This window comes from Periophthalmus magnuspinnatus, chromosome 18 (assembly GCF_009829125.3).
Source record: "Periophthalmus magnuspinnatus isolate fPerMag1 chromosome 18, fPerMag1.2.pri, whole genome shotgun sequence".
Lineage (NCBI taxonomy): Eukaryota > Metazoa > Chordata > Actinopteri > Gobiiformes > Gobiidae > Periophthalmus > Periophthalmus magnuspinnatus.
This window is the reverse complement of record NC_047143.1, coordinates 21741049-21765206: the sequence shown is the minus strand read 5'-3', so window position 1 is coordinate 21765206 and position 24158 is coordinate 21741049. Positions and strand designations below refer to the sequence as shown.

General features: G+C 38.3%; 1 protein-coding gene across 8 annotated transcripts in view; it reads left to right on the top strand.

Annotated features, from left to right (window-relative positions):
* Positions 1-24158, top strand: part of LOC117385965 (adhesion G protein-coupled receptor L3-like) — a 339155-nt gene that overhangs the window by 125170 nt on the left and 189827 nt on the right. For all 8 annotated transcript variants that reach the window (XM_055229021.1, XM_055229023.1, XM_055229022.1 and 5 more), the window contains one exon: positions 7973-8186. In XM_055229021.1, coding sequence (XP_055084996.1) covers positions 7973-8186 — 214 coding nt within the window. The remainder of the gene's footprint in view (positions 1-7972; positions 8187-24158) is intronic.

Here is a 24158-nt window from a genome sequence, read left to right as displayed (position 1 = left end):
GATAAGTTTAATGCCAAACTGTGATGCATTCTAGTCCAATAATAACATTTCCACGCAGAGGCAAACAGCTGACGTACCCACCATCGGAAACGTTTTGGAGTACGCCATTAAACGGTACATTTTGCTCGTGTTCCTTGTTTCTTAATTGGAGCATATTGTTTGGTCAGTTATCTGCAGTATGAGCTCATGTAATTTACCGCTGTAGCCGCCGCTCTCCACCGCCTAGTCCTGATAACACGTCTGTCTGACCTCAGCTGTATCTATATGACACATATTCTCGAGCTGACCTGAAACAACACCGTCTGACTGTGTACCCCAAGGCAGCTGTGGCTATAGTATCTTACCACCTCTGAGTTTTAGAATAAATGAATCATATAATGTAAAGTGCTTTTGATCTCTTGAAAGGCGCTATAAAAGTCCAGTGCATTATTTTTAGTCCACATACAGGTGTTGTGCCGTTGTAGTATTTGCTGTTGTCGTTTTCGGAGTAGGTGTAGCGGTAATAGGAGTAGTAGTCACAGTCATCGTAGAAGTAGTAGTAGTCTTAGTGGTAGCTGTTGTAATAGTAGTAGTAGTAGTAGTAGTCATCTTAGTAGCAGTAGTAGGAGGAGGAGGAGTAGTCTTAGTAGTAGCCATTGTAATAATAGTAGTTTTAGCACTAGTCGACGTAGTAGCAGCAGTAGTTGTAGCAGCAGTAGTAGCAGTAGTAGTGGCAGTCCTAGTAGATAGTAGCAGCAGCAGCAGCAGTAATAGCAGTAGTAGCAGCAACATAGCAGCAGTAGTAGCAGCAGTAGTAGTAGCAGTAGTAGTAGCAGTAGTAGCAGCAGCAGTAGTAGTAGCAGTAGTAGCAGCAGCAGCAGCAGCAACATAGTAGCAGTAGTAGCAGCAATAGTAGCAGCAGTAGTAGCAGTCCTAGTAGATAGTAGCAGCAGCAGCAGTAATAGCAGTAGTAGCAGCAACATAGCAGCAGTAGTAGCAGCAGTAGTAGTAGTAGTAGCAGCAGCAGTAGAAGTAGCAATAGTAGCAGCAGTAGTTGTAGCAGTAGTAGCCGTAATTATAGTAGTATTTCAGCCGCAATCTAAAACTCATAGGACAGGGATTGTAATGTCCCTCTACTTCCTTTGTCTATTCACTTTTACCATGGAAAGGGACTCGCCCACTGTTCCCATTAAAAACTGCCAAAGATGAGGCGGATTTAAAAAAAAATTTCTATGGCGGAGCGACATTTTCCACATGACCTTTGTCCGTGACCTTTCTGCTGCCCTTTTTAGTGAGTAATTGGGGTTTCACTTGTATGTTCTGTCATTTTGCACGCAGCTGTGAAGATTATGATTAAAAACAGTTCAGCTGGTTTGGAAGTTTTAGCATTCAGGGTGACTCAGGGTAACTATATTTAGATTATCAAAGTGAGTAATTATTTTTTTGTTTGTGGTACAATTATTTAAAACCCCATATTGCCATAATTTCTGATGTTATATTCAAAAACCTTACTAGAGTTGTGTTTTGTTTCATTCACACATGTTTAAGGCTGAGTTTTCCAAAACAGAAAACGCTCTGTTCCACCTTGTGATGTCACACGGTGATACAGGAAGTGCTCCACTGTTTTTTTTTTAAACTCCATACACCTTCACTAGACTCATTTGGATAAGTTTTGGATCATTTTAATCCTAGAATATCCGATTTCTTCTTGAACTAAAGGTAAAAGGCAACTGTTGACATGAAATCTACCACCCCATGACATCACAAGGTGGAACAGAGCATTTTGAGCTTAATTCTGTCTTCATCTCAAAATATGTGAATGAAACAAAAACATAAATCCTGGTGTGTGACATGTCTTAAAGATCACAAGAGTCAGTTTTGTGTAGTATAAGATCTGTAAGAAAAGTACTAAATGTTTTATGTATCATATTGAAAAAGAGAATATTTAGTTTGTTGACAGTACAAAGGAAATACAGTTGAAGTAGAAGTGGTAGTGGTTATGAGATGGAGCGATTTGTAGTAGTTGTAATGTCAGTTGCAGGGAATAGCAGTAGCATGGTTATTTTGCAGGTTTTTATGTCGGATGCCCTCCCTCACACAATTACATTTCTTACCTATGTAGAGAGGTTTCCATTTTTTTAATTATAATTTTTTATTTTATTTTATTTTATTTTATTTTATTTTATTTTATTTTATTTTATTTTATTTTATTTTATTTTATTTTATTTTATTTTATTTTATTTTATTTTTTAATTATTATTTTTATTTTTTTGCACTCCTAAATCTAGAAAGAATTTGATATACCATGTATCAAAACCTAGACCAATCAAACCCCTTGGTGACATAAAAAAAACAAAAAACAAAAAAACTACTACTTCACCTTGAAAATGACATTGCATTCATTAGTCTGTTATAGAAATTGCAATTTTAATCCAGTTTTGAGTTCTGTTATTCCATTATATCGCCAAATAATTACCCAAGAAATTGAAAAAGTGGAAGTATACGGCATTATTGATGATTGAAGCGCACATGGAACCCTATATAGTCAGTGTTTTGATTTGCATGGTGCTGTCAATGACGTTAGGAGAAAGTGGAAACATGAGCTCAATCAATCAGCGCCAGGCCCCAAATGTAATTACTCCACAGTTGTTGACTAGAGCGGTAACTTGAAACTGCGCTGGCATGGGCGCGAGTACCTACATTAGACAATTGACTTTGCCTACTTTGTCTTTTTGCTAGTTTTTTTTAGATGCTAACCTGGATTGAACTCTTGACTTGAAAGGGACTGTACCCAATTTTCATGCAATAAAGAAAAATTTGTTTTATCACGGTAGAGTTTAAAGGGTCAAATTAACACCGTGTGCTTTCTTCGGTTAATTATAAAGCATCTTTGTAGTCCTCAAACTAGGAAGTGCACTGTTAGCATGCTAGTTGTCATTTTTAGGACTGTTAAAAATCATGTGCAGTACTTTTAAGAGTATGATCACACTTATCCTGGGTTAGTACTGATACACTGCCTGACCAATAAAGTCAGCACCAAAAAAAGGTCTCAAACACTCTAATATTGTGTTGGACCACCTTTAGCTTTGATTAGGACTTGCATTCGCTGTGGCATTATTTTGATTTCGCTTCTGCAATGCCACAAGATTTATTTTCATCCAGTGTTGCATTAATTTTTCACCAAGATGTTGCATTGATGATGGTCGAGTCTGACGCTGCACAAAGCCTTCTCCAGCACATCCCAAAAGATTCTCAATGGGGTTAAGGTCTGGACTCTGGACAATCCATGTGTGAAAATGATGTCTCATTCTCCTGAACCACCTGTCATCTTGGAATATGCCTGTGCCATCAGGGAAGAAAAAATCCATTGATGGAATAACCTGGTCATTCAGTATATTCAGGTGTCAGCTGACCTCAGTCTTTGAGCACAGACTGTTGCTGAACCTAGACCGGACCAACTGGAGGAGGCTCGTACCTATTCGTTTAGTTAAATCCAGGTGGCGACTTTTTATTTGGTGAGGCAGTGTATAAATGGACCTACCCAACCTGCTTGCTGCTGCTCCCTGTTGAAGATAGTGCCCCTTCCCGCCTGCTGGGATGCGGCGTTACCTTCAACAGTTTCGCTCCTGATTGGCTCTTTGGTTGCTATGATACTCGCAGTCGGAATTCCTAATATGGAACTCTGCTACAAATTCGCCCTATAACCGCTAGCCTCGATGAGCTTCATTTGACTGGAGCTGAACGCCATGGGTGACGTCACACTCCCTTAGTCCACTTCTTTAAACAGTTTTGATGTGGAGTATGTAAAAGTGTAAGCACCCCATAAAACTCCCTGATATCAATTAGTAGAAATTCATGCGTAATGTTTTAATTTCAAATTGAACTCGGGAGTCAATTGCACTATTGTTGTTCACACAAACGCTCTTGACCCTTTTTTATCTTTGTGCGTTTGTTGTGATTCTTAATTCTACTTTTCTAAAAGGGTGGAATAAATTTAACTTTTAAAAGGGGAAGATAATTGATGGCTTTCATTCTCAAAAGTGAGTACAATTATGCCAAAATGCGACGTTTGAAAAGCTCTTTACTTTTTTTTTGGGGCTGGTTGAATCATTTTGATGACAAAGTGGCGTGACACCTTAATAAGTGGTTTGTAGGTTCATCGTGTTTTCAATATTGTTGTTGTTTTTCCACTGAAATGATAAGTGATTCTGTGAAAGACTTTTTTGGAAAACATTGCGGACCGCGTTCAACTGAGTGTACTTGTAGATCACATCTCAGAGAAAATAAAGTTTTTTTTATGACTTTATTTTCTTGGTCCACTTCCATTTTGTTCATTCATAATGTTTGGCCTAGGCTTTATAACAGGCTATTCATTTTCGTTTTCATGCTGCAATAAACATGCTTGTGAAGTTAGGTAAAAAGTACAACTATTTGTAGACCCATTTATGCTGGTTGTCAGACTTTCAGACTAAACTATCTAAGTTATACGCATTCTTTGTGCCTTTTTAGTTTATAATGCCCCATAATACACTCACAATGTACTGTGTGGTTCTTGTGTTTACGTTTTAGTTCAGGCTTACAGATCATTTTTACATTCTTAGCCTGGAAATAAACATTGGGTGTTATCATTAGTTTTGCAGCCAAAAGTGACTGAGAAGAGATTACAGTTGGTTCATGTTTACACGGAGAAAAAATGTCAGCGTAACCCAGAAAGTTTGCAGAAAGGTGCGCTTTTTTCTAACTTTTCTGGTGGAAAATCCTTCACCTGCTTGTTTCCATGGAGATATCATTGTGTTGTCTGCAATGTTACAAAGTATGACACTAAAATTGCACATCATTTATTCAATTAGATGTGTTTTTGATACTAAAGAAACACACTGAAAACCAGGCAATATTACGATGAGCGGGGTTGCCTCTCCACAGATTTTACCTTGCGTGTCTCTATGGAGATAAGTTTAATCCCATACCGTGGAACATGACAGCGATACGATATGGATTTGTACATCAGGGATAGACTTATTACATACATTCCAAGTCAAGTAATGTTTTTGAATGCTCTTGATTGTCCTTTCTGTCTTGTTGAACTCTGTTGTTTACTTTGGCTGCTCCAACACTTGTGTGAAAATATATTCCTATGAATCTATAACTGCCACAGCGCTCCTAGTCACTCAGGCCAATGTTTATGCTACTTGATCATTTTTTATTCATGCTATAAACAAAAGAAGCCTAGCCAGGATTTTCACACGCAGCACGGTAATGTTGTAAGGACTTGAGCGTGATCCATAGACTGTATATATAAATGGACGTAGTTAACCTGCTAGACGCCGCACATTACAAATAGGAAGCGATCACGGGCGCGATTCCGGCTCCATCGACTCTGGCTCCAGTTTACTTTCTTTGAAAAACTGTCACCCGCAAATTCGGCCTTGATGCACTTCATTTGACTGGAGCCGAACGCTATGGGTGACGTCACATTCACTTAGTCCACTTTTTTATACACTCTAAGGCAGGGGGGGTCAAACACATTTTCCCCGAGAGCCACATCAGGAAAATGGTTGCTATCAAATGTAATGTAAAATGTTTTGGTTTTTTTTGTTGGTTGTTGTTTTTTCTTTTAACTTGTTCATTAACTGTTTCTGTATTTATTACTTATTCAAGTTACAAATATTGCTTATGCATTTCCATTGATGTAAAAAATATGGCTGTATACCTGAATATCTCCTGATAAACTGACATTTTAAGATAGTTGTACCCTTTAATTTACCTTGTTGTGGGCCACATATATTGACATGGAGGGCCACATTTGGCTCGTGGGCCTTGAGTTTGACACATATGGTCTAAGGTGTGATCCGAACGACCATTGTGCTTTACGCATAGATGCATTTAAACGTTCACTATGGGACTTTCTGATGGAGATTACGCCACCTACTGTTTGCCTAGAATGTGCAAAAGTATGACATTAAACTTACCTCTCAATAGAGACTATCAAGGGACACCACAGGTCAAGTTACAGGTCAGATCTGTGCTGAGGTGACCCTGGTTATGCTAAGAATTTATGTTGATATTTTAGCAATATAAGCGCATCCAATTGAGTAAATGGAAGATGAGTTTAATGGAATACTGTGAAACATTCCAGGCAAAGCAATAACAACTCCATGATGGCGGACGCATCATCGGAAAAGTTGCATAGTGTAAAAGTGGCACAGTAAACTAATGCTGTAGTATAACTGTAGTAAAAGATATCCAGCCGTAAAGAGCCTGTATTAGGCTGTTTTCTAATTTATGGTATAAGGTTGTTTCCTCATCAAAAACATACATGCTTGGAGTTGTGTTTTGTTTCATTCATTCAGGTAACAGCATTATAACATGACTTAAAACTCACCAGAATCAATTTTGTGTAATGTAGGACCCTTAAGAGATACTAGGCCACTCTACCTTTAACGCACTCTGCTGTTATGCCATTCTCCTACTACTACTACTGAGTGGTCACAATAGGTGCTTATTTTCTTATCCAAACGCACAATAGCTTTGTCCTTACGTCTGATCATTCTCCATCTTGTGTTGACTTGTGGCGTCCCTGACCCTTCTGCCGTGATATCTATCCTCCCACTCCACACAGCAAAGCCCTGTCCGCCCACAAGCTCTACACTGGAGTGGACATCCTATCTCATAAAGTCTTCTGCCCTGACCTTTTGATTGTAGCCTGTCGCGGTATTTAAGCGTTTTCCTGGATCGAGTACAGCTGTAACATGTATTTGCGGCTATAAGATTATATCAAAGTGTCAAATTACGTGAATGTGTGAAAACAGAATTGGAACATTACTAAATTATGTATTTTTTCTCTTTCTAAATGTTCCGCCTTTTCCCTCTTATTTCTTTAGCTTTCTTTTTCTGTTGTATTACTTACCCATGCACACACAAACACACCCCCACACACACACGCACTCTCTGTTCCCTCAAGTCAAAATGTCTAATGTAGTGTATGTATTGTCTGTAATTTCATCGAATCGTTCCTGTTTTGATGCTATTTTTACATGATATTTTTATGGCATAAATTCTGAGTTACAATCTAAACTCAGCACAATTCAGAAAAGAGATAGTGGTCTAAAATAAAATTCAAATTTTGAAGTGAGATATATTGCTGAAGTAACTATAGACAATAAATGATAATATTGATACTAATTTATGCCACAATAAACCAAGAGCAAATTCCTTAACTACAAAAAACATTCCTAAATCTGCAATATTGTAAAAAAAATCATGATCTCAAATATAACCAAAAAATATCCAAATATTTCCGAGCAGTGCAAAGAAAAAGTACACACGATAAATATTGGTCCCCAAAATGTATTGTTCCAACTTCATATATAGAACAATAAGTCGATATATTGATTATTGTGACAGGCCTAAGGCTTGATACTGATTTTGATATTAGCCTTATCATGACTTTTTCAAAAGCTATTCTGGATTAATCAAATGTTCTGTTCTTTATTGTGCTTTCAGTATAAATACTTCAAATTAGTATGTAGATTTAGTACTGAGTTTAAGTACTGATTAGTATCTAGGTAGGGTTCAAGCTGTGAACTCTAACGTTATTTTGGTTTTGTTTGTTCCCAACGTTGTTCCTCAGTCAATATGTTTTCTGTTACTGTTCTGACCTATATCTGTGTAATCCCTCAGTCGTCCAGGTCTGATCCATAACAAAAGAAAAAATAATGAAATCTGTCAACTGGACAAAACTTTGTAGGAGTGAAGACGTTTTGTTGCTCATCCAAGCTGTTTCTTCAGTTCTGGTCAGATTACTGCTGGACACTGTCTTATATCAATCTGAAACTAAAAACACTTATAGTTTACAGTTTCTGTTTGTAGGCTTGGTCTATTGTGCTACGTTAAGTGTGCGCTGTGCCTGAATCCTACATCATTCAAGCCCGTAAACTGACCTATCAAATAACCTAAACGCTCATTATTTATCTTTTTCCATCTGTTTGTGCAGCGTTCATTCGAGCCCCCATCCCCATGGCGGTGGTGAGGAGGGAGCTGTCCTGTGAATCGTACCCCATCGAGCTGCGGTGCCCGGGGACCGACGTCATCATGATCGAGAGCGCCAACTACGGGCGAACCGACGACAAGATCTGCGATGCCGACCCGGCGCAGATGGAGAACACGCGCTGCTACCTCCCCGACGCTTACAAGATCATGTCACAGAGGTAGGACTGATATTTAAGAAGTGTGTACAGTATTTAAAATTGAACGTTATCATGTTGTAGCACAGTTAAAATCTATGACACTCGTGGGTCATTGTGTTATAATTTGCACATTTTAAATCGCAAAACGACTTAAAACTGTGGTACCGAAAATGTCATCACACTACCAAGCTGCGGATTTTCTCTTCATTTGTATCAAAATAACTACACAAAACTACCAAATCCTACGTGTATCACTGATTAAGAAATAAAACTGGAGAATAAAATAAGTACAAAGCAGTAGGCGTGTACCGGTTGTGGTGAAAATGGGAGTTGAACGGCAAAATGGCGTCTTGAAAATAAGCAATTAAAGCTCAAAAACATGGATAAAAGCTCAAACCATGGATGAATTACTCCAAATACAACTTCAGGCTGAGTAAATGGTGAGAAAAACAACTATTTAACTTGGTTAGAAGCTTTGAAAAGTCAATTTTGCAGAATTGGTCCTCTTTAAAGTTAAGGTGTTTGTTACAGTTAAAGTTAAAATGTCCACAAACCATTTATATATAGTAAACTCTATAAAAACTGGGAAAACTTCAGAGACCAGAGTGCAGTTTTGACATAACGCAACTGCTAACATCTAACATGCTAACAACACACCAGCGTTACTTCCAGGTTGGTAGCTGAAAACACTAAACTACATGGACAAAAATCGAGTATAGCCGCTTTAAATCTAATCCCCGAAAACTGCTAACCCTTATAAACCTCCTCCTGCAAATTCAGTTGGAGCAATTCTTTTAATCTAAGCCATATAAATAATGAAGTTCATACGCAATAAATAAGAATTAATGTGCTGGCTTTTAATGCATTTTGTCTGGTGCCATTTTTCCACAATAACAGGATGTACTCCAGGCATAACGCGCTTATTGTAAACTGTTAAGGATTCATTACTTGAAGCACCCAAATGATGCATAAACACATTTAAAATACACACTTTAGCTGGCTCTGATTCGCACCAGTTGATGAATTTACCCTGAAGGAAAAAATCAATGCATTCCAGAAATAATTCCTTCTCAGAGTACAAAATAGTTGGCTTTGGTACAGGTTTTGTTTTCCCTTTTTAGAGTTATGACCCTGCTATGCATATACCAGGACACAAAGGCCAATTTGTCCAGGCGGGAGAGGGGGTACTGTGACTATGCTAGGAGTAATCGTGGACATTAACGTAATCTATAGACAACTTTTGGTGTCTTAAACTGTGTAGGAAACATATAGGAGATTTGTGCCGTCCATTGCGGCTCCTATATTGACTTAATGCAGCACTTTATGCACAAATGGGCTTTAATTTCTTTGGTATTATTTGCAGTGAGTTGGATTTTATCTAAATTACAATACCATATGTCTTAATTATTTTAACTTTCCTGGTCGAGGGTCTGCCAGCTGCTTGTCACTATTGCTTTGCCCAGAATGTTCTTCATTATGGCATTACCAGGCCAAGTTTCTGGTCAGATTTGTGGAGAATGGAGCAAAACTCACTCACAGTAAGAATGCATGTTTTTCAAGGCATTTTACAATAAAAACTGAATAAATGTGAGATAGGTGTGTTTAATGGCACTGTGCAACATTCCAAAAACGTATCCACGGAGACGAGCAGGCTGCTGACACCCCACCAGAAAAGTTCCAAAAAATAAAAGTGTAGCTAATGAGATAGTCAACTGTGAGAAAAGTACATGATGAGGAGAAAAATATTAGTTTGAAACATGTTGTTGAATAATGGAAGCACCCTGTGGTTCCCTTGTTCTGTAGCCACCCACTCTCTAAAAACTCTGCAGGAAGGAATCAAGGGGAGCCGCTACTGTCAACAACAACATCAACACGTTTTTAAAGAAGCATCATTCTAATACATATTATTCTAAGTGGTACAATGTTGGCATTAGTGGCAGTTAGCGTTGCTCCAAGCCACATGCTTTTACCAACTGAGGATTGGCTGAATCTCTGTTTAAATTGCACTTTTGCTTTGTTATGTATGCAGTAGCTATAACAGTATTAGCAGTAGTAGCATACATGTCAGTTGGAGTAGTAGTAGTAATTCTTCAGTTTTCTTAATCTGTGCATGCCAGAAATTAGAGAATCCAGTAATATTCTTAATGGTTGCACAAAAGATAAACATTAGCATGCATAGGTTAGCGCGACAAATGAAGGCCGCCCCCTACAAGTCCATTGTGGAGATGTCACTGCGGTTGCTAGGCTCCTGTGGCTAAGCTCATTACGGCTGTAAAGAAAACAAGGACCCAACAGAACTCACCAATTTAAATCAAAGACTTTTCATTACTCTAAAAGTCACCCTGGGATCGAGTTTTCTTGAGCGTAAAAAGTCACGATATGCATTGAACCTGCTGCTGGAATAATCTTTTAGGGGAAGGGGCTACAAAAATTGAAAAGTTATCTAATACATTGACAAAACTTTGGCGAAAACACTAGAATTTCCATTATATAGGATTCTCTGTTTTAAAGTTTCAAACTGTTCTCTATAGACGGTAACGCAAAATGAAAATTGGTGTGTCATGTGTAATAAACATCGAGAGAAGCACGCATTAGTGGATCATACATTTTTCATTAGATAACCGCAAAGCTAGTGCTCTGAAGCTTCTCCAATTTGTCTGCATTTCCAACCCAAAATAAGTTAACCTGGCAACACGCGAAATGTTTGTGATGTATATTTAAAATGATTGCATTAACTTACTTGGCTATATCGGGTTACGCAATATTCAGATACTTTAATCCATCTCTCCGCTCTCTGCAGTTTCATAATCGCAAACATCAACAGTGATTCATATCCGCTTTCATTATTTTGTATCTAATTCTGTACACTTTCCCCCATTCACTATGTTTACATGCCCCCCATAATGCAATCTCTGGAAACAACCCAAGCGGTATAATAGCGTGATTATAGCGTTTACATGGTTGGCTGTAACCCGATACTCTCTGTAATGGGGCTTGTTTGATTAGGGGCTAATTTGTGCAGGGATCTACTGCACCCCACAAACAACAAAGAGGAAACAGGAAATGGGGGCGGCCGGTGATGTTCTTGTGCTCTTGTGTGCTAACTCGCTGACGCTGGAAGCTCGCGAACGTACAGAGAAACAAACCCTTTGAGTTTCGTGGTTATAAATATGTTTGACCCACTTAACACGGCGATTGTTTTTGTTATTGACCCCAGTTAGTTATTTCTTAAGATGCCGTGTTACGCTATTTTCTGATCTATGCTATAATGTTGTTTCCTCATCCTCGACATTGTTTCATGCGCAACACAAAACTCTGCAACTTTACTCAGCTTTTTTTTTTTCTCTCAAACTGAAAACACTCCATTCCACCTTGTGATGTCATGTGGTAATACAGGAAGTGCTCCACTGTGTTTTTAAACTACGTTGACCTTCACTCGAATCATTAAGATCATTTCAGTCCCAGAATTGCTGATCTCTGTTCAAAAGGTAAAAAGTAGCTGTTAACTTGAAACTAGTAAGTAAGTAGTAAGTAAATATATGTATTCGGTCATTACATTCAAATCCAACTTTATTAAACTTGTATAAGGTTGTACATAATATTTCTATCATGACTGAAAGGGTTTAGGCTGAAGTAAAGAAAAAAATACTTATAATGCCTCACCCATTTTAATAATAACACACAAGAATTCAAAGAAAAGCAGCTTCAGTTCTACAACATAAGACTAAATATGTAAACAAAAGAAAAAAACTACAAACCACGACAGTTCACATGAATCATTCCTGAGTCCTGTAATTTTCCAAAAAGTAATGTTTTATACCACTTTTTAAATGGTTTTATTGTATAGGAGCTTTTTAATTTAATCATCGAGGTTGTTCCACACACTAACAAAACACAACTCAGTATGTATGTAACAGTGTTTTTGAGGAGGTAACAACATTCTAATGTGGCTTAAAGCTCATCAGAGTCCATTTTGCGTAATAAAAAAGGACCTTTAGCTTTACCAGTGAATGTTTTTGCTGCCTTTGCAAGATACAACACCCTCATAATAACAATGCCTTATGCTCGTATTTTGCTCTGCTGGCTCAAAAAAAGCCTCTCAAAGCGCTTTACTAATTATTCATTAATTCCACACTTGGTTAGCTTTTTATGTAGCCACAGCTGCCCTTGGATAGCCCGAAGTGAGGCTGCCAATCTGCACCATTGGCTCTCCAGACCACCACTAACTTAATGTACGTACAAAACTTCCAAGGTTGTTGAAGTGTCTTGCATAAGGACACAACACCAGCACTTGATCTGAGCAGTATTTGCACCGTTGCTTCATATATTATGTTAGCGTTTTCCTTGGCAACGCTATCCACTATGAGATGACTTGGTTTGCACTTTCAGTCATATGTATAGTATCTATATAAACAAAACTCCCATAGGAAATACTATGCTTGGAACCTATCAAAGACAACAAGACTAGCATTGATGTACGGAACATGGTATAGAGAAAAACAATAGAGATGTGAATAGGAAGCAATGTGCTGTAATAGGCGTATTCCCAATAGGCTCCGGGAATAACACTGGTGTGCACAATGAAATTACTGATTGGGGAATTCGATTGCTCAGCTTGGTTATTTTTCTGGCTCAGTGTCACTGCATTCTGGGACACTTACTAGAAGCGAGCCACTGTTAATGTTATTATTAACACCTGCGCCTTTTCTATTATTTCCAGTCAGGATGTTGGCCTTTGTAAAAAAAAAAAAAAAAAGCTAGAGACACCACCCAGGGCCGGAAAACAGAACAGAGATAATAGTGCAAGAGGAGCATGGGACAAATGGTGATAAACAAGTGATACTTTTTAAAAAGCTGTTTTACACTCTTGGTGGGAATGTTGTATCAATGATGGGCTAATTATCTTAAGACCCAGAATTACCATAAATGAAAAGTATTGATTTGAATTTGAATGTACATTAGAATTGGCATACTTCATATTTAGTTTACTGGGATAATAAAGGAGTAATGCCAATTTTTGTTAATTTAAACATTAAATTAGCTATGTGTTCACTATTATCCATAACAGTAGCGGTTGTTTTAAGTCCAAAAAGCATATTTAAAATTAAAGACTTGGCGAAATGCTTTAATAACTTGGCAGTTTATCAAGTTTCTGAAACAGATTTTACATTAATTATAGGTCTTGTGGTCATTAGTTGTCACATAGCTGATTAACCTTGAGCAAGCTTTCAAACTTTTTATATTTTATTTTTTTCTGAAAGCGTATGGGGGGGAAAAAAAAAAAAAAAGCATGAGAAATGTACTTCAAGAACCAGGAGGTAGGCAGTTACTATTGAGCTCCATTACTGCGATATACTTGTTACTAACAGATGCCAAGGCAGTAATCGAAATCCTTTGGTTAATAAAATCCTTAACCTTATGCATAATCTAGAACCAGCAATCTTCCTCCGTCTCTATTGCACCTGCCTCTGCGGTCGCACCAGTTTTTCCACAGCCAGTGTTTTTCCTTCATTAACATTCCCCTCTCGAGTGAGGATGATCCCGAGCTCCGCCGCTGCTGCCTCCGTCCATGTGCCAACCTCGCATCCATCACCCGCGGACGTGCTGCCATGTCGCCACCCCTCGCTACCTGTCAATACGCATTTAGCTTCCCCCGCTCCTCCAGTCTCCTAGCAGCCCTCGCCAAAGCTCCCTACCTGGTCAGCTGCGTACAAAGGTATATTCTGGGACCTATTCTCTGGCATGTGCTTTTAAGTGAGCGGTAATAGCAGGCTGTATCTGAGTGATAGCACGCCGCTGCGCTTAGGAGTGCTGTAATGCATCTCAAAGTGAACACTGTCTCACACCGAGCAGTGACAGGCCCAAATGAATGAGCCTCTTTCATTAGCAATTCCACCTTCTGCACTGGCGCCGCACCATCCACGGCCCTTAAATAAATATGCCACCTATAGCTGCTCCTTTTGTGTGAAAATAAGTGTAGCCAGCGCGGAAATACACACTTGGGCTTGGTAACTGCAGCATCTATGAATTTTATCAATAGGAAACGGTTTCTGAAAGAGCTTGTGATTTTAAAGCAGTTTATACGATTTAAATGCATAAAAGCACGAATTGCAATAACAAAATGAGTGAATTATAAAAACTACCAAATTAGATAATTTAAAGGTACAGTATGTCCCCTGCTTGATTTAACTAAAACAGAAGGTTAAAATTATGCTTTTGAACATTCTCCATTCAGATAGACAGGTTTTATGCAATACTTGGGATTATTTTATCTAAACGAACAATATTTCCATGGAAACGAGGAGAACAAGCCCCTCCTCCATGCCAGATACAAGTCAGGTTAGTGGAGATGCCAGCACAGCAAGTAAGCACGTGATTATTTTCAGTACAATAAACATATCTAAAAAAATAAAAATATATAAAAAAACTCAATTTTTTTGGCTCAAAGTTACATAATCTGGCTTTAAAGCAGCTCTGCTTATGTACAAGTCTCTCCATGGCCTAGCACCAAAATACATCTTCGACAGTTAGTACTGTATGAACCATCTCGCACTTGAAGGACTTCAGGGACAGGCCTCCTGCTGGTCCCAGAGTCAGAAGAAAACATGGAGAATCAGCGTTTCAGTTTTGTGCAGCTAAAACCTGGAACATTCTTTCTAAAGATCTGACACAGGCCTCTACTTTGCCAAGGTTTAAATCCAGGCTCAAAACTGTTCTAAAACGGTATAAATAAACTTGCCTTGCCTTGCTTATTATCACCAAAGGAACAACATTTCCACGGAAACAGGACAAGCCCCTCCTCCAGGCCAAATATGAGTCAGGTTAGTGGGGATGCGAGCTCACTCAGAGTAAGTACACAATTGTTTTCAGTGCAATAAACACAACCAAAATTAAAGAAAAAAAACCCAAAAACATATTATTTTTGTAGCTAAAAGTTACATAATCTGGCTTTAAATAAAAAAAATATATATAGTTTTTGCCACTGTCGGACTTTCCCTTGAATTAAAACTGCATTTATTATAAATTTATTATTGAAATTAAGTCACATATTCACATTGTAATGGCATACCAGGGCGAATCGATTTAACACAATGTGCGGCTATTACCGTTCTCCATTTTTGCCGCATCACTCCTCTGTTGCCCGTGTGAGGTATTTTTAGCAGCCGTTCGGAAGAAGCTGTTGATTGCGCCTCCTCCCCACATGTACGCCGTAGTGTCCCTCTCCACGGCACATCTCTGAAAAGCCCTGGCCACTCGTGCTATCAAACAACAATGACCCTTTTCTCATCACAACCCTTAGCGGGTTTTTTTTTTTTTTTTCCCCATTCCCCCTGAAGGCAGCGCGTGGCCTTCACGGACAGTAATTACAGGCTATATCAAAGCTATATATCACCTTATATCTCGGCAGACCCGGGCCGGCACCTTCGGGGACGGCTGATAGCATTGTGGCAGGTTTGTGCACGACCCCTGAAGGAGAGGAGCAGGTCAGGAAGACAGTGAAGCAACCCACCAATCACAGAGCAAACCCGCTACGTCCACGTTCTCCTTTGGGATGGGGTATTGGAGCTGTGTTTTTATTTTAGGTCATTTTGACACTTTTTGGAAACTGCCAAAAAGTTACATTCGTCCAGAGTGAAGTAAAAAATATTACTGGTCATTAAATTTGAGTGCTGTTGTGTTGATGTGTTCTTGGATGATTCACTTAACCTCCGTTGTCCACTCCAGTCGCAGGATTATTGCAGCAGGAAGGGCATCTGGGATAAAAATCAGACGACTCAATATCCACATGGTTTAAAAAGTTTATTAAATGGTTGTTTTATATGGTTCTACAACAAAACTGTAAAAAAAAAAAAAAAAAAAAAAAAAAACCTTTCTTCAATAACAATACATAATTACAATTAAATATATTTTCTTTCTTTTACAGAGTCACTAAAGTAATTGAAGAGATATAAGCAGTAAGTTTTGTTGTTACTATGGTTACAGTAATATGCTGCTAAGAGGTATTATTATGGAAGTGGCGCGCCGTAATAACTAGTATAATTGAAATGCGTACTTGAATACAATGTTTGTCAAGGTTTTTAATGAAGAAAAGTGATCTATTAAGGTCATGAAAAAATAAAAAAAATGAAACCAGATTCTAATTGATACTAAAACAAGTATTAAAACTTAACAAGTAATAAAAAATAAATTAAAAAGCTACTGCTGCTGCAGCTACAGCTACATCTACTACTACTACTGGTACTACTACTAATACTACTAAAACAAATATCAAAACTTTGCAAATATCAAAAAAGCATTCCCAATAACAAAGCCACTACTACTACTGTTACATTTACTACTTCTACAACTACTACTACTTCTACAACTGCTACTACTGCTACCACTGCTACTGCTACCACTGCTACTACTACTGCTACTTTTACTGCTACTACTACTACTACTACTACTACTTCTACAACTGCTACTACTCCTACTGCTACTACTACTACTACTATTACTCCTGCTGCTACTACTACCACTACTACTACTACCAGTAATACTGCTACTGCTACTACTACTACTACTACTAATACTATTACTACTACTACTACTACTGCTAGCACTACAGCTGCTACTACAGCTAGTACTACTACTACTACAGCTACTACTACTACTGCTACAGCCGCTATTACTACTACCACTACCACAGACCGTTCCCTTTAACAATGTTACTGCTATTGCTACTACAGCTATCATTACTACTACTACAGCTACTACAGGTACTACTACTACAAATAGTACACATTTTGGTATAGAAATGTGTATGAAGCTTTTTTCCTTGAATTCAAATCAAAATTGAGAAAAATTGCTATCATGACAAGTCTAATCTCCATTCAATCCTAATGGCCTTGGCAGCAGCTGACACTCCACAGCGTTCACTGTTATTAATGTCGACGAAGGAAACCAACGCAGCCAACGCCATTATTTACCTCAGCACACTTCCTTTTAGAGGCTGAGTGACAAATGACTGTGGAATACAAGCTTGAATGAATGGAAATGATGGAGGGATAAGGAAGCAGATGGGAAAATCCACCCTTCGCTCCCGCTCTCATTATCATTGGCTTTTGACCTTAATTCCAGAGTGAAGGATTTGATGAGATATTTGTTTTAGCTTCGGATAAAGGATCAACTTCAGAATCCCTGACGGTTCGTTTCATCATTTAAAATTCGGTCGTTTCGTGCAGTGGTCATGGCGATGGTTTTATGAGGAGACATTTCCGAGGCAGTGTGCTTTGCTTAATTGTCCAATGCACTCTGAGAATCGAGAGCAAAGGCAGGTTATAATGACAATAGATTTTTGTACTTTTTGCTTTACTGTATTGAAAGGTCTGTAAGAAAAGCGAGAAATCACCAACAATAAATAAATAAATACATAAAAATTGCACACTTGCAGTATATTGACTTGACAAAAAAAATTAAATCAACAACAACCACCACCACAACAACCGCCACAACCACCACCACAACAATCACAACAACCACCACCACAACAACCATCACAACAACAATCACAACAACCACCACCAAAACAATCACAACCACCACCACAACCACCACCACCACAACTACAACAACTACCACAACAACAATCACAACCACCACCACAACAATCACAACAACCACCACAACAACCACCACTACAACAATCACAACAACCACCACCACCACAACCACCACCACCACCACCACAACAACAACAACCACCACCACCACAACAACAACAACCACCACCACAACAATCACAACAAACAAACAAACAACAACCACATTTATTTAATACGTAATTAATAATAATAATTTTGTCAATGAAATTATTGTGAGTCAAGAAGAGACAAGATTTTTTTTGTCTATTACAAGAATTTTGTTCTAAGCCAAGAATGTGTTTAGTCTATTCGTTGGTTTCAGGTGTTGCCATGGCAATTGGCAATCCAAAACAAAACAGTGTATGTATTGAATGGTCAAAAATCCTCAAAATGGTGCCTGTAACAAGAAAAGGTTTACAATTGTTGTTTCAAATTCATGTTATATGCAGTATTATTAACTTTATCCCATCAAAAAGACATCCTACTGTGTTTTCAGTTGTTAATCGCCATGGCAACGGTCCTAATTTTTTGTTTAACTAAAACTCATGGATACATTTTTAACATGCCTAGACCTAGACCTGTTGTACCAGTTTATAGCAATCCTCCCTCACTTATAAAAAAAAATAAATAATAATAATAATAAATAAAAAAATAAAAGGAATAAGCATAAATCATAAAACATTCATACATAGTTCAAATATGGCATGAGATTATAATGACATTCATGCTTTTATACCTATTAATATTTGATACCAGGTAAGCGCACAGGCTCTCTGACGTTAGAAAGGGGGTCTTCATGCTGTGCAGATGTGAGCCTAATACTGACATTGTTCATGCACGACCCCCCATTACTTCATTTTAAAACCAAGCCCTGCATTGACATACAACTCCCCTAACAGCAAGATGCCAAATGAATTCATGCATTAATATTGGAAGCGCAAATATCATGCTGTGAGATACTTTATATTAAACATTAATTTCCCAAGCATTACAATGAAAAGACTGCAGCTTTTGTTTACCATGAACGACGATCCACTTAGTTTGGATTAGATTCCTACTGGCGCTACAAATATTAGCCTATAACACACTTTGTTTAAATAGCCTTCTCTGCTGCGTATGCTTTATGATTAACTTTTGCAGGTAGCGTTTATTGTAAATTATTGCGAAGTATTTATTTTCATTGTGTACGTGCAAGACTCGTTGGTTTGTCTTGATGGTCGGGGGCTGTTTTTCGATGATGCAATTATGTGTTGAGCACCTGACAATTATGGAAGAAAAACATGAGCGATGTACGCAGCAGGGGACGACTGGCTGGTGTAATAGTATGAACAAATAGAGAATGGTGGGTGGCTCTGGATGAGTATTAATGTGCAGGGGGCATTACCATCCACATAGATAGAACAGAGTGTGAGTCAGGTTTGCTCAAAGCTTGTTATATTTGTACATATTGATTCATGGATGATGGGCGCATTTTGTCCTGGCTTGATCTCAGTTTAGTCCTGACTTAGACTTGACTTGGGCCTGTTAGCCTTGGTTTTGTTCTGGTTTAGTTCAGGTCTAGTTGCAGCTTTAGTCCAAGTTTAGTCAGTTTTTTATGTGTCTACAAGTGTGGACGCACAATGACTTGATTTGTTGTCTATACCATTTGAAAAAAAGGCAATGGCATCCTGCTCATTCCTTAATTTGGAAGTTATTGTAAGTTTATTTTTTTGGGCTTAATGGAGTTTTTTTTATTTTTTTAACAAGTGCATGTAAAACATCTTAACATAATTCACTTTGACCTATCAGGATGTGGTTTAATATTCATAGATGCATCATTTATACATACACACAATATTTGTATTAGCTGTTCCCATCAGGCTTTGGGTTTAGCATCCGAAGTGTAGGCTTTTTATTTGAAAAACACTGACATATTGTTTTGTAGCATGTCAAGATTTTCCTTAATTCCTCAATACTTTAATCACATAACACAATTAACTGCAAAATATATTAAAGTCTTGTTCAAATTTCAAAATGGCGTGTATGTCTTGACAGCAAAGCTTATGTTCTTAGTCTAATCCATCGGCACACAGTCTTTCTACCCACAGCTCTGTACTTGGCGGGCTGTTGCCAATGTCAGAAAGGCATGAGGTGACAATAGTGGTTTTGGGTAAAGGGTAGGTGTAAATTGTCCTTGCATCCTTCAGCGTCCTGTCTGTAGCTGTAACAGGGATTGTGATACAAGAGGGCTCGCCATTCAGCCACCCTGTCGTTGATGTCTCATTTTTGCATCTCTGCATTTTTAGACTTGATCATAAAGGACAAAATTTGATGTAAACCGTAATCTCTACCAGCGTTCTTGGACCTATAGCTCTATTTTTACTCAATGTGGCTACTGTCGGTTTAAATCCCTGAACACCGAAATGTACCTTTAGATCTGGGAGGGTCTCAGGAGAGATTAGACGGGACTGAGTCCTGTCAGGCCACTGGTTTGAATCGGCCATAACGTCCATGTACTGAATGCCCCATAGACTTTATTATGCTTCTCCAGTTTAAGAAGAAAAGAATCTAGAAGTTGCGCCGATTTTATTCTAGACACTGCGTATATTACCCATGGGCGCCCTCAAACTGGTCTTTGCCTGCAGATTAACAGCCGAGACTCGGGTAGCTCACTAAACATGGGGGTTTTATAATGTGTTAAAAATGTAAGGAGGAGGCTTCAGTCCATTTGTCAGCGAGGGGAGTGAGTTTCACTTGGATGGCTGCAAACAGTAAAGAAAGGGCTAATTCAGAGCAGAGCAGGTGCCTAGTCGGAGCGCAGGGAGCTAGAGGGCTGGGCGTTTTTGGATTCCTCTATCAGATAGAAACCACCCTCACTGCTGCACACTCTTTCAAACTCTTTTTCTTTCTTTAATTGGCACGTAGGAGTTCTAACATACACATTTCATGACCTGGAAATAATTTTTATTTTCTCAGATAGGGCAGAAAGTTCTTTTGACCTTTGATAACTTTGCTAGTGGTGTATCTCTGTCCACAGATCAAAACAAGATACTTTGATGCTGAACCATGGTCAGGATTTGGAGTTTACAAGGCTTGGCTCTTTCATCCCTGTACATCTAAACATCCAATATAACATTTTCATGTCTATACAGTTTATTATTATAATGCTAATGTTATAATTTGAGATAAAGGAACATGTGAAATTATATTCAACACAAATTTAAGAATTTTTAAACTGAACTTCTACAGTCCACTTCTTTATACAGTCTACGTGTATAAGTGAGTGTGACGTCACCCATAGCGTTCAGCTTCAGTCAAATGAAGCTCATCGAGGCTAGTGGTTAGAGCGGCGAAGTTGGGTGCCGAGTTCCATATTTGGAGTTTCCAACCGCGAGTATCATAGCAACCAAAGAGCCAATCCGGAGCATGACTGTTGAAGGTAACGTCGATTCAGGAGCGACCTCAGAGAAAGAAGATGCTTGATTCATCTGTTATTAATGTAATCTTGATTTACTGACAAAATAGGTAAATAAAATGTCCGTGTTAACCCGATCCTGGTATTTTTAAGATCGAAATGATGAGCCTGACAACAGCAGTTACGGAGAGGCAACCTGTTTTCAATACAAAGTGAATTGGAGTGTCTAGAGTTGGTGGAACGGGATGGCTAGCGGGTTAGCAATGTCCATTTACATATACAATCTAAGCCTATACATAATATAAACATAATAATAACGTCTAATTGTCATTTATCGGTTTTGACGTTTACAGCCAATTTTCCATCAGTAGAAGCATGTGGTTTGGAGCAGGGTTTGAAATTTGGAATGGATGAATAAACATGGCTATTTTTGTGTTGAATGGCACTGATTTTAAGTCTGTTTAAAGACAAAATCTTTGGGTATAACTACCAGTCGACAATAAGCAACTGATGGCGATTATGTGGTGTGGAATTAAAGCTAGTTGAAGTGACCTGCAGGTCTCCATGGAGATGCTATTGCTTTTCTTCCACAGTATGGCACTTAACTTGTCTATCTCCAGGGAGACAAACAGGTCACTACTCCAGGTCAGATCTGGGAAGACTTGAACACACTCACAAAACTGGATGCTTTTCGAGGTATTTTTGAGCAATAAAACCACCTGTTATTGAATACACAGACAAACCACAAGAAAAGCTGAAGAGTCCACTTACTACTTCTGTTAAATGTAAAATTAGTTCTCTTCCCCTGACATCCATTTGGGCTATTCCAACTTCTTCCATCACCATGTCTCCTTCCCTGTTCCGTCAATTAGTACATGAATCCCTGTGCCCTCCTGAGCCATTTCCTTGTCTCCTTTCCATATCTCCCAACACTATTTCCTCATTGTCACCGCTCTGTCTTTTCTAATGGGCTTGAAGCTGGAACACGTAGTACAATCTCTCAATCGAGTTAATACTCTACTCAAGAGGCCACCGAGAAGCATGTGGGTTTTACATTTGCAAAGAACGTGGACTCTCACCTCAGTGGCTTAAATCAAGTAGTTTCACCTTGTTTCACTTGGAGGACCTACGCCTCCAACTGCTGGTCTCAATCTGGTTTAATCTACCTGCCTGCACTTTTGTAAATCCATAAATTTCACTTGTTTTTCTTTAAATGTTCTTTTGGGAAACTGCAATACCTATATTGGATGATCAGGTTTTACGATGGGTTTACATAATTCACTTTGATCTATCTCAAAGTGTGTTAGTATTCATTGATGTATAATTTAAATGTAAATGCAGTGTTTGTGTTAGCTTTGGGTTTAGCATCAGAAGAATAACACTGGCATATTGTTTTGTAGCATGTCAAAATTTTCATAACCGCAAAAAGATATTAAAATGTTGTTCAAATATCAAATCCAGGGGTACACAGTCATTCACAAAGGTTTCCAAATAACATAGCATAATTATCGTATTTTCTGGACTATAAGATGCTCCAGGGTATAAGTCACTCGAGAGTATAACTCAAAAAATGCATAATAATGAAGAAAAAAACACGATTGTCAGGTTGTCAGTGTGACCGTAATGACGATTTGAAATTATATACTCAGATGTGACTTATATTCCACATATAAATCACCTGAGTATAAGTCGCACCCCTAGTAAAACTATGAAAAAAAAAAAAAAATGCGATTTGCAGTCCGGAAAATACGGTATTTAAACTTTTTATTATCTTTCAGCCATGTTATGATGTTATAATGGCGTTTCCCATTTGTTGATTCATGCATGTTTGAGCAATTCTGCATTTTTAAATTTCATCTATCCCCTTTATCTACCCACAGCTCTGTGCTTATAAAAAAAACAATCAAAAAAACACCAGGTATAAAAATGGTATGTTGCTTTTTTTTTCTTTAGCACACTGAAATTTTCAAATTGTCAAAATATTCTACAAAATTTGAAAATGAAAAACACATTGCTGAATATTTCACCAAAGTGCCACAATTACGTTGTTATATTGCAACAAACCGGACCCAACCAACAAAATCAAGCGTGCAAAACGTACTGATGGAGAAAATGTTGCAACCAAAATTACCTCAACTGTCTACAGCAATGCCAACCTTTACAATCGTTCCACCTATCTACTTTTTCTTTTTTAGCTCCACAAAACCATTCCATTAAGGTCCCAGTGTCGCTAGAGTGGCCTCTCCTGCTAGTCCTGTGCCGGAGAAAGCTAATTATGTATGCTAGGCTATTTTCTGACCAGGGAGCATGTCAATATTACGCAGCAGGAGGGCTCTCAGTCGCCGCGCGCCGCATTCTTATTCATGAACCTTAATTCCATCAATGGTCGTCTCAGCCACTGGACCATTGCGGAACGGGGGCTTTTTTTCCCCTTTTTCCCTCCTTTTTTTTTGCTTTTAAAGACGAGTGCTTGTAGCTGTCACACAGAAATGCAGCGCCATATAAAGGGGGCAACTTGTAGCTCCGCCCACATGCCATTTCCTTTGAGAGATGTGTAAAAATGTTGTGAATAGAAAAGGGGGGATGCTTTTGTGGGTGTTGGCATGGAGCTAATGTATATGCCCGATGAGGTCAAGAGTATCAAGTGTGGGAGGATAATAGATTTGAATGGTGTTGAGAGAGAGAGGGATCCTGATCACAATTACTTCTGTGCGGCGTTGGTTTTTCTGTTGAGAAGAGTTTTTATTGAATATAAATACAAGTTTCTGGTGGTATGTGATGCCCTTTGCAGTTTGAGTTTTTGTTCAATTGAATTAAAAAGAAATCTATGTTATTTTTCAACCTTCTTTGCATTAATAAGTAATAACTAGAGATCAACCGATGTTCGTTTTTTTGTTTTTGTTTTCATGGCTGGTGTCAATATGATTGTTCTACCGATATTTTTATTATTTTTAATTACATTTTTATTTCATTTTT